Source organism: Microtus ochrogaster, chromosome 2, assembly GCF_000317375.1.
Source record: "Microtus ochrogaster isolate Prairie Vole_2 chromosome 2, MicOch1.0, whole genome shotgun sequence".
In the NCBI taxonomy this organism is placed as follows: Eukaryota; Metazoa; Chordata; class Mammalia; order Rodentia; family Cricetidae; genus Microtus; species Microtus ochrogaster.
Window position 1 is genome coordinate 56,516,164 of NC_022010.1, and position 12,123 is coordinate 56,528,286.

The 12,123-nt window shown below is 45.0% G+C and overlaps 1 protein-coding gene across 1 annotated transcript in view; it reads right to left on the minus strand.

Moving 5' to 3' along the window:
- Nucleotides 1–890: 890 nt before the first annotated feature.
- Tagln3 (transgelin 3) overlaps nucleotides 891–12,123 on the minus strand; it is a 13,737-nt gene continuing 2,504 nt past the window's right edge. Inside the window, exons 3-4 of the mRNA XM_013351753.2 lie at nucleotides 2,507–2,609; nucleotides 891–1,365 (exon numbers count right to left, since the gene is read on the minus strand). Of these exons, the coding sequence (XP_013207207.1) occupies nucleotides 1,224–1,365; nucleotides 2,507–2,609 (245 nt within the window). The 3' untranslated portion in view covers nucleotides 891–1,223. The remainder of the gene's footprint in view (nucleotides 1,366–2,506; nucleotides 2,610–12,123) is intronic.

Consider the following 12,123-nt stretch of genomic DNA (forward strand, 5'->3'; position numbering starts at 1 on the left):
TATAGTTGATGGTTCACTGTGTGAATAAAGATACTCCATTTCTCTTACTAGCTACATTTTTTTAATTTTTTTTTTTTGAGACAGGGTTTCTCTGTGTAGCTTTGGCTGTCCTAGAACTTGCTGTAGACCAGGCTGGCCTTGAACTCACAGAGATCTACCTGTCTCTGCCTCCCAACTGCTGGGATTAAAGGCATGTGCCATCACCACCTAGCTACTAACTGCATTTTAAAGAATAGGATGAACTGATCATCTCCAGACTTATTTTCCTTGTTTTTATTCCATGGAGAAAAAATGTTGAAAATTCATTCATGTTAGTCAGATATCGATCTTGAGTAATCTTAAGAGTTTTAGGAGTTCGGGTTCTATAAACGATGTGTAGAGATCAGTACTACACATTGCATCATTCCTGGTCGCTGGGTGGGAGGACACTGCATAAATGTGAGCTTAGATCTGAGATCCACTCTTAATGAAGAAAATTCATGCAATAAAAAACAAACAAAATAAAAACCCTCTCACTTTTAAAAAAGTTGTTGTTTGAGAAAACCATCCCCTCATCCATAATCTCCTAGGAGACCACATAAGAGCTCCTGATGCTTCGTCTTGTTTACAAAGTCTAACATCAGCACACAGTAGGTACTTAAAGAAACGTGGGTAGGTCAAAGGCAGTGTTTGTGGACGCCTAACTTTAAGATCTCTAGTGGGAAAAACTATTTCTAACTTTTCCATCGAAGTTACCAAGGTAAACATAATAATCTTGCAAAAGCTTCCTCATAGCTAATCCATTTTCTATAGTCTATGCTAATTTCATTTTGTCAGCTACCTCTTTAGTGAGGCAGGAAGGAGCCATTCCAGCCGGCACAATCCCTGACAGAGAATGAAGTTACACTCTGGAACACAGACTAATTTCTTTATTAGGTACGTTCTGTAAGTCAAGGAGAGAAATTTTTGTCAAATAAATAAATAAATAAATAATCAAACGAACGGAGATCCCAGGGCACAGGAGTTCAGAGAGAGGAAGCAGAGTCTTTGCATAGTTCTAAACGAACAAAGGGTGGCAGCAATAGGCAGCGTGGATTCCCAGCGGAAGTGCAGCACTTGCAAGAACAGGGGACAGAAGGCTTTGAGAAAGAGGAGAAGGTGAGCAGGTGACTACCTATTTCTTTGTCACAGACTGTGGTGCGGAGCATTCGTCCTCTCTACCAGGGTGGGCAAGATGTGACATCTTACATGATCTGCCTGGGCATCCCGTACCCCGTCATGCCCGCCTGGGAGGCACCCTTGTTGCTGCCCATCTGCAGGCCTATGACGTTCTGTCCCTGGCGAAGTTGCTCCTCTGAAAATCCTCTCCGATTCTGCTGGGCTTTCCTGGGTAGACAGAGTGAGATGGAACTATGTCATGTGACAGTTCTGAATCCTCCTCAAGATACAGATACACAGCTTCTATATGAGGCAATCAAACACACCAGCAGACCCTTCCCTGGCCTACAACTCTTACTGAGCTCTGACCCACCATGAACTATGGCCTACAGAGAGCTATGGTCTACTTGGGAACCAAGATGACTCTTAGAATTTCTAGCAAAAAAAAGAAAGGAGAACCCATAGCTGCCCTTCTGGAAAACTCAATCTCAGCTTCTCTTTTTCTCTTCCTCTTCAGAACACCTCAGTCTTTACCTCCTCACCCTCTTCGGTACCTCTACTCACAAAACTAACTCCTTTTACAAAACAAATCCTAAGCCCCGTTCCACCCTTCCCACATAGGACCAATGATTAATCTCTGTTTTGCTGCCTGATCAACCTACGAGTTTTCAAGGAGCAATCTTTATCTCCTGACCAGAGGCTGCCAAATTTTGGTAAAGAGCATGACTGTGGATAAATTTGGGTTTGCAGCCATACAGACCGTGGTGGATCATCAATAATTCTGGAATTAGGACCAGGATTTCAATATGTTTCTAGGAGGAATTTAGGTCAAGGGCGTCTAAAGGACATAAACTACGTGCTTCTATACTTCTCCAGGATGAGAAAGAAAAGAATTACTGAGTAGCTGCTGCAAGCATTCCTGTCATCTGTCTCCAGACACCTCAGTTTGTACATCTCTGTCTCTACTCTCACTGCCAGAAAGATCGCTTAAGGAACAGTTCCTAAAAGGCCTAGTCTGTTTCAGCAGACTGAAATAATCATATAATTTATCACCCAGACCAGGACGCTTTTGAAAGTCAAAGCGGGGGCTGTTAGTTAACCTGCTGGGTTACAAACCAAGATGGTATTTGGCAAAGGGACGAATTTGTTCTTCATTAGGTGCATAGGAGAGAATTAAAAAGATGAAAGAAGGAAAAGAACAAGGGAGAGGGAGATGCTAGGAGCTAAGAGAAATCCCAAGCATCTCAGCCCTGATTGGGTGTCGGCTAGAATGGCAGCACCGGCCTTCATTCTCAGTGGATCTTGCCCTGGGACCAGAAGTGTTTGCTTCTTTGTAGACAGTGTCTGGCAGCTCTAGGGAAGGACTCACCTGTGAAACCAGGATGGCTCTCCCCGGTAGCAGCCGTCATCCTTGGTAACTGCCACGCTGCCTAGAGCCATCAGAGTCCTCTGCACGGCTGCCATGTCCTTCCCTGGAATCCAGTGAAGAGGTTAAAGTCCAGCATGTCAGTGCCAGGGATTTCGGGAGAAGGGAATTTCTGTACCCGGGAAGAGCTCTATATAGAGGAGGCTATGGGTGACTACAATCATGGGAGAAGTACTAAACAACACTTCCCGGGGTGGCTCTGACATAAAACCCATCGCAATCCTGCTTATTATTGTATTCACACAAGAAGGCCTGTTCTAATTTATTCAAGTGTATAATAAACACTCCAAGCATTAGCTGCTCCTGGACTTCATGGCTTCAGCCATGATCTGATGTGATCTGATGAGGAGGTCCTAGGTGACAGCCTGCAGAAGAACCCTTTCCTCATGAGTGGACAGAGAAAGGAAAAATGCAGATAAATTGGTTGCTTAGAGTAATTCTGCCCCAGATCCCAGGGGGCTCCTCTCTTTTAGTTTATCTGGGTTAGCAGGGTCTAAAATCATCCCTGTTCATCAAATTGAGTATTCGCCCAGTGCTCTGGTCCGCAGGCCAATGGAGAAAGAAATCAACACAGAAAGCACTCAAGGCACAAGTGATGCATGAAAGGGACTGATGGAGACAGTACATCACTGGCGCATGTGTGAGAGAGAACAAAGCAGGGGAGGGGGCATCGGGGAGTCTCACATAAGGGGTGGAGACATGGTCACACGATTGCCCCTAGAGAAGGCAGCTGAGCCTTCCAACCAGCCAGCCCCTTCCATCCTCTTCCCTCCCTCCTTTACAGAGGACAGCAAATCTTACACTAGGGAAGGTGCTGCTGGTGTGGGTGGATCAAAGGTCTGCACAAAGCAGAAATGAGGGAGCTAAAGGCACTGAACTAAAAGAGAGAGAAAGAGGCTGTGGGGGCCTGGGACAGGAGCAGCAGATAGGCAAAGGTTCTGGTAGGACCCAGTGAGCATCTGTGGTCTCCTTGGTGCACTTTTTGCAACTCAGCCCCTGGGGAATACAGAGTTACAAGGGAAGGGCAGAGAAGGGAGCAGGAACTGTAATGAAATCAGCAATTATGGCCTTTAAGGAGGTCCTGTTCAGAATGCTCATATGTTCCAAGAAGAGAGGTAAGAGTCTACTTCCCTCACGTGGTTTCCTCCACCCTATGTCCGACACTCATTACAGGGCAATTGCCTGGAGCTTGAGGCTGGAGGGGATGGCTGTGGGTATAGGAAATTCTGCAGTGGAGATTCTCTCAGACTCAGCTGCTGGGGTGATGGTGAGTGGAGTATCCGCAGTAGATGGCAAGGGAAGGATTTAAAAATAACCACTAAGAATTTGGAGAGATGGCAGTGAGGACAACTTTTCTCTTCCACACACGAAATTCCTTTCTGTAACTGTCACTATATCATAGGCTGCTGTGAAAGATAAACCTGTATGTTGAAGAAGCTGTGGGCTGCGTTCCTGCCATCTGGCTCCTGACCTCCTGGCTAGCTTATCCCCCGAAATAACAACACACAAATTGTATTCTTTTAAACACTGCTTGGCCCATTATATCTAGCCTCTTCTTGGCTAACTCTCGCACCTGGACTAGCCCATTTCTAATAATGTGTGTAGCACCCCAAGGTGCGCTTACTGGCAAGATTCTAGCCTATGTCCATCCTGGGTTGGAGCTTCATCGCGTCTGCCTCAGAGAGCAGCAGCCTGGTATCTGAGCTCACTTTCTCTACCTCCCAGCATTCTGTTCTGTTTACTCCACCCATCTATATTCTAACCCATCAGGGCCAAGCAGTTTCTTTATTAATTAACCAATGACCTTCCTCCATCACCTCTAGTCATGACATTCTGGAAGGAGATGTGGCTGGGTGTGCTCATGCACAGCAAAGCGATTAAGGAGAGCCTAGAAGAAAGTGAGTAAGTACAAGAAGTATAAGCTAGAGTGTGCCAATAAGCCCACCTCTTACACAAAGCAGCAGGAATATAGTTCTGATAGGTGGAGGGTGTGGGTCTGACATGTACAGGATCTGAGGCAATGTGGAAAGACGCTCAGCAAGCCAGCTATAAACATTCTATGAGCAATGGTAGGACATGAGCTTTGTTCCAGCACAATGGAGCTTCCTTCAGAAGGAGCTAGCTAATGTGCACATATATACCCTCGGAAAGGATGGAGCCACAGGCAAGGGTTAGAGATCCAGGAAGCTAGAGACATAAAATCAACACCACCCACCGTCTTCTCAGTACCCTGGACAAGGAAGTGAATGTATGACTGAGTTAGGAGCATCTAAGGGAAGGAGGTAATCTTTCACTTTTCTCAAGAGAAGATTTCAAAGAAAGAGATGTAATGTAAATCATGGGCTAGATGTTTTATCACATGTGGTCTTAACATTATGGAGTGGAGACTGCTCCTCCCCATCTGTGGACAGCAGAACAAATTCAAGGAGATTTGCTAACACCCTCAAACTCACCCAACAAGTAAACCAAGAGCCCAGCTCTAGCTCCTGTTGGACTGAAATCAAACTTTACAATAGGTACATCCACTTCACTGTTATTCCCCCTTGCTCCTCCCCTTTGTGAAATTGGTGAGGAACCATGCTCCTTGGGAGGAAGCAGTGACTAGAGATAACCAAAAGTGTCAGGGTATTGGTAACACAAGGAATCTAAATCTGGGCATTGATATTGGGTACCATAAAAATAAGGACACCCATCCCAAAATGGTCATAAGCCACTGGATGTTTTTGTCTGCAATAATTTTGCTATATCTTCACTTACATAACATTAAAAAAATAAAACTATTTGTAGTCTACATGCTGACTAAGTTAGTTATTAGGATTCTAAGTAACTTAGTGACTACAAATCTTCTGTCTTAGCCAGTGCACAGCTAGTCCATTTTATGTGTATGTTTTTTAGTAGAGACTTTCGTGAAGAATTCCAGAATTCTTGGACTGATGATGTGGGAAAGAACTGGCTTCTTTCCCAATTAGAAACTGAGATCGAGTGAGTAGTGTTAGATGAAAGAAACAGGTGGCAGGAATTGGGGCCACCCCTGGAGCCCAATCTGTGTCAACAGGGGTCAAATATGCAAATGTGTAATGAAACGCAAGGTCAAGGAAGATCTGCACAGCGTGCTGGGCATAGCACATTCAAAACTAAGCTGCTATGTCACAGCCAGCGTAAGATCTTCCTTCTTGTGAAGCTTTCGAAATGATGCAAGTGCCAAAACTTGCCATGTCCAGCTTGCTTCAGAGCTCATCCCCACGCTTTGTTGTTTCTTCAAGGGAGCTTGCAGAGGGGGATGTCTCTCCACATGTACTATATGAATTTTGAATACTGAGGGGTTTTTCCCCATGAGAACTTGACTTGGAAAGTCCCAAGAATCTATATTACAATAAGTTTAGTAGATAACACACAGGTGATAGTCTGAGAAACACAGGCTTTGTTTGGTGACTGTGATGTGCTGTGACCATCAGCAGCCTGAGTGCCTGAATTCCGATTCTGGGGTAATCTTCCAGGACAGTCCGTATGTGGTCAGATAGACCTGTAAGCTCCACTCTAAACTCTTGGTTCCAGCTGATGAGTGCTAAGAACTTCATGCATTTTGTTAAGCAATAACTCCTCCCTTCAGAGACATCTTTAGCAAAGTCCAAAGAACAAAACTGATCATTAGAAGCACTTCGATCCAAGCTGGAAGTCTGCCTCCTTAGCATCTCTTTGATTCCTGAAAGCCATCCTGGACACTTTGGCAAACGCTATGACTCTTCATGTCAACCTGATTACTTCCTCTAAATACCATTCTCCCGAGAAAATAACAAAACGCAATCCTGGAAGACAGACTGTTCAGATGTTGACAGTTTTCTTCAAGCAAGCAGAGCAGGAATGAATCAGTCCAGGTGATGACATAAGAATTTGCTACTGTCCCTGAGAAGGAAAGTGAACAGGCAGAGGAAGGCAAGCTTGCACCAACAGGCTGTCTGGGTTCTTCTATTTCTTTAACATGAGAAACTGATGAGTTTTACAGCAGAGCTAATAGAATCTGAACAGACAGCACACAGCATGATGTGACATGTTACAAAGAGCAAAACCAGATAGACAGCAAGAGGAGCAGATCACTGGGACTGATAATGGATAAAGATAAAATGATGGGCCACAGAAGATTTTTAGGGTAGCGAAAGTATGCTGCACAATACTATAATAGTGGACACATTTGTCTAAACTCACAGAATGTACTATTGTAGATAGGAAGAGGGAACCCGACTGTAGAGTGTGGGCCTTGGGTGATGCAAGGCTTCATTGAAGGTTTACAGATTATACAGGTGGTATAATATCACCCAGATGGGCAGGATTACATGGCGAAGCTATGTGTGCATCAGGGCACGTTATACTTAACAGTGTAGGAGTCACTGCTTCTGATTTCTTTCCCTCCCCAACCCCCTCATTTATCTATCTATCTATCTATCTATCTATCTATCTATCTATCTATCTATCTATCTATCTAGTAGATCCTCCCTCTATAGCCCAAACAGACCTTGAATTATGATGATCCACCTGCCTCAGCCTCATTCACACTGTATTCATTCTGTATTATCACAAAATAATAACACCTCAAAATAGCCATAAACCCCAAACTGCTAATCAATAAGCCTTGAGGAGTGGAGCCCAGAGTTCTGCCTTGTAATGTCCTTACTTGGTGCTTATAAAGTTTAAGTTTACACTCAAGATATCTTATGCATGTCTTACATGGATCTATACCAGGTCCTGTAGATGATTGATAGATAGATAGATAGATAGATAGATAGATAGATAGATAGATATTAACTTAGTATTTTTATGGGACCCCTGGTTGTGAAAGCAAGCAAACATACTGCTTTGGGACTCTTTTCTTCCTATTGGGCTGCCATGGACAACTTCAATATGAAAGTTTTTGCTTCATTTTATTATAGTTTATTTCATCATGTTTGGTTGCTATCTCTTAGATGCCTGATCGTCCATAATGAGAGATAGAAAGGGAATGGATCCAGAGGAGAGGGAAAGTGGAGAAGAACTGGGAGGAGTGGAGGGAGGAGAAGCTATAATCAGGATATATTGTACAAAAAAACTATTCTTAATTAAAAACAAAAGACGAAAACAAATGAGAAGAAAAAAAAGGGAAAAATAAAGGCAATGCAGAAGTCATTTGAGTAGGAAAAGTGAGATTTGACACTATTTTCTATTCTATTTTTAACACAAAAGTCAGCCTTAAATTATTTGTTTCAGAACTGCTATTTTCTATTAGTCTTGACCAAGTCTGTGAACTCTTAGAAGCTGATTTTTAATATACGCATCACAGAGAAAGCAAGCTGTGATAGAAAAATCACTTCCCACTTCCCTATGAAAATGCCGCTGCAGGCCAGGGAGAAATGGCACTCAGAAATAAGCTGAGCATTCTCTCTGAATTTTATGGACTTTGTTGTTTTCATTCTGGCCAGTGGGAAAAGAAACTGTAAGGTAGTGGCTCTCAAAGTGGGGCTCCCAGGAGAGCAGAAGCAGCGTCACCTACAAATTGGTAAGAAATGCAGATACTTGGGCCTTGTTGCAGATTTAACATGTCAGGAACATGTCTGTCAGTCAGACCACGTGCCTGTGATGCATGCTGGAGATTGAAACTAAAGGAAAAGCTCACAAAATATAATGGCCAGCAGCCCTTCCGAGTGAACGCAGCTGAGGGTGCTGCCATGGGAACGGGGGGTGGGGGAGTGGGCATTTGTCATAGCTCAGGTCACTGTGGGTACCGTGCTGTATCCCCAAACCCATCTCCGGCTAGGAGAGATGAGTCTTCAGCTTCTGCTATTGAGGAACAGTACACATAGTGACACCTCCTGAGAGAGTACACGTGAACCTTCCAGGCTCTACCCTTCCGTGTAAATAACACCTCCCTAACTCCCATCATCAGGAGAAAAGAACAGACAAGATAAAACCATGTAGCCATTATTCTCCATCAGTGCAATTGTTGAGAAGAATAATCAGGCTGATTGCTCTTTGAGTATTATCTTCCCTGACGTTTTGGAATTCTTAACATCTTACACTAAGTGCTTATACAAATAGGCCCCAAAGGTTATTGCTGATGAGCTTACTGAAGCAGAAGAAAAATCAACATTTATTAGGCAACTAGGGATCATATATTGTGCTAGAGAGTTAACATTTTTGTTCCATACAATTCCTTTAGGGGTTGCTAGACCACTACACAGAAGAGAACCAAGACTCTAGGCAGCTGAGAACTGTAAACAGAGTCACACAGCTAGGATGCATTGGAAGACGGTTTTCAATGTATCTACTCTAAAACCCATGCTATTTTCATTCTACCGAGGGCTCCCAGATCTGACATTGGCAATGCAATGTATCATAGGGACAGATGACAAATTCAATGTCTTCTGTCAATAAGGTAACCCGCATGAATGGCTGCCAGGTTGACAGTCATCCAGGCAATCCTATCAGCTTGTAAGTGTGATAATTAACCAAATCCATCTTTTATAGAGGAGTCTATGACCATCCAGTCCCCACCCTTCCTATTAACCCAGAAAGGGCAGGCCACTGACGATACTTATGCTATTCCCTGTCAGGCACCATCTGAGAGTTTCTAACCCATCATTTCCTTTGTTACCCAGACCAATAACATAAAATAGGTTCTCTTAGGCCCATTTGATGCAGGAGAAATTCAAGGCTAAGACACTTTAGCTGAGAAGTGATGGCGCACAGGCTCGGTCCAGGTTCTCTAGTTTCTGCTTTGGGAGCCTGACTCCACTCCACCTCATAGGACAGTCCCACTGCAGCTTTTCTGACCAGACCTCAGACCAGCTTCTCACTTTTCCTTGTGTGTTTTCTCTCTTTTATACACATACAGACTCGGATTATTGTTGCTTCCTTTCTCCAGTCTCCTCTCTGGTACTCATAGCAAAGACGCTGCAGGCTTGCCTGTACTATCCTCTCCTGAGTCAGAGCTGAAACAGCCCCACCCCTGCCCTTCACCGGCATCTGCTCCAGATCTAAAAGGAACCTGTCAGACCATTTACCTTTTCTCTTCACAGAGGGGCTCTTCCCATCCCCTTCCATTCTTTGCAGTGGCCCTTGCCTTTCCTGTAACCAACAATGAAGGGCACTCTGGCCCTTCCCCAGTGAAGGCTTTGGTAACTTTGTATTATCTCCATGATCAAGCTGTCACCTGGATGTCTTTGTGAAAACCTTTGCATCCTTGCTGGCCCCTAGTCTCTTCCAAACAATGTACCTAAAGGGGGTTCAAGAATGGTGGGGACTTCTGGGGCCCCACCTATATGAGGAATGGAAGCTTAAACAAGAAGGCATTTGGCAAACCTGCAGAAGCCCAGGTTTGCTGATCTGCAACCGAGAAGCAGCTTGGGAAGGCACTGTGAGCAAAAAGAACCATATTTAAAAGAAACATGCCAAGCAGAGGAAATGTGGTACTGAGAGCAGCCAGGCATAAACTACCTGCAGAGGAGGAAGGGAAGTGTCCAGTTAGAATGGGGGCTGGACCCACAGCAGCCACAGCCCCCGCAACTGTGATACAGGGAATCATGAAATAGAGAGAGGAACTAAAGTGTGAGGGCAGAATTGCAACCTCGGTCAGGGAGCGGAACGGTAGATGTGATGAGCTGTGCACACGGCTAGTCTGACGTCTGATATCTATGTGACAGAGAGTGTGTACATCCTCACGCAGACATGTCACACAAACACACGCCAACCCTGCTCTTTGACTACAGTTTAGTCACCAACCACATCAAGCAGAAAGGACCAGCGCCTCCCATGCTCAGTCCGCCATCTGTGCCAGCCACCAAGGCCATCCCACCCACTTCCCTGTTCAAAGCAACCTGCTTTCTACTCCTACGCTCCTCGGTCAGGAAAACAGCTCTGGCCTGAGCTCCAGACAGGGATCCTGGGAGGTATCAAGTCTCTCGCCCATGACATCATCTTCAATCTCAGCTCCTTGGGGCTTCCAGCAAGTCATCTGGAAACTCCTCAGCATCTGTCTCCCTGCTGTCAGCTCTCTTGCACATCCCCACCTTTGTGTAGTTCTAGCGTTTCTGTGGCCTGTCAATCACAGTGCCTTGAGAGTCTCCGTATTTCATTTAAAGTCCTCCTCTTCTGCACCGGGGCAGGGATGGGTTGAGGTATTGTCTGTCTTACATTTTATCTAGAAGCATTATCATATTCCAGAGCTGCATCTCAGGTTGCTTCGCTAACATTTATGCCCCCTAGCTTTCTTCTTTTCCCAGGGGTGTCTAACACAGGTTATGGCAGGTGTGTAGACTGCCACGCATACTGCCCACCCGGAAGTACTGCTCCTTCTCCTTCTCTCTTCCCTCTTTTAAAGTCCCCTCCCAAGTATAGCGCCCCTCTCTATGGTGTTTGGATAAAGGGGGAAAGGAAGTAACGCTAGCCCTTCCCTAATGTAGATGGGTAGGCTCCCTTTAGACTCGACCTCCCAGGTACCTCCAGTGCCCTTCCTCTTATGTGCGTCCTGCACTTGAGTGCTCAGCAGGGTTTCTCTCATTTGCTTTAACCCCCCATCTCTTGGTTTCACGTGGCTTTCATTCATCCTTCTCCATCCTCCCCTGGCTCCCTGGCACCCACAGTTAGTCACTGACGTGACGCAGCCAGGACATTCATGGTAGAGATGAAAGATGCTAAGGCCCCTGGCCAAAGCATGGTGTGGCCTGTTGAATAAGGTTTTCTGGTTTGGCTTCAGAGCCCAGGGTGGCGCTCAGGACTATGAACTATGAATTCTGATGAACACACATGACAAGGGCAGGCAGGTGTCATTATCTATGCAATGAGGAGGTTGGAAAAATTCCCTTCATAGTTTAGTTGGAAGAACTTTGTGTCATTGTTCAGAGAAGCTCTTATATGTGCTTCTAGAGAAGAGGAATATAAGTGAAAAGAAACTGTATTAACTGGGGACAGTCACCATTATCCTGACTGGGAATCAAGCCTTAGTGGAGCCATCCCATGGAGAATTGGAGGCAGATGCCCATGAGGTCGGGTGGCCTCGCCAGAATTTGAGGTATCTGAAGAAAAAATACAAGACCCCTGGCCTCTTCGGGTTTGAACTGTTCACTTATGCAAAAAGCATGTAATGGAGCCCTCTTTGAATGGAGGCTTGAGGTCATTGTGAGGATGGAGGAGGTGATTTTTTTCTGTATAATTATCTGAGCAGACTGTCCTCTGCTTAGGATACCCATGGCTCTCGATCAAAGTAACATTAGTCTACCCTCTGTGTCGGCAGAACCACCCAAGGGGGTCTGTGGGTTGCCCTGTGATAACAGCCAGTGACAATGAGTATGTCAATCAATCTGGCAATTAGACAGCCCCTCTGTGCCTCATGCAGGGCTAGTGTATGGACTAACATGCCCATTTTCACTAAAGGGGACTGGACGCCACATGGCTATTGGTCCCTCAGATTCTCCAGCAATACCTGCATTACACATCCTTTTCTTCAACATGGTGGATTGCTAAATAGTTCCATAGCTAAGCTTTGATCTATATAGCTTTGTGAGATATTTCTCTCCAAGTCAATTCACAAATGT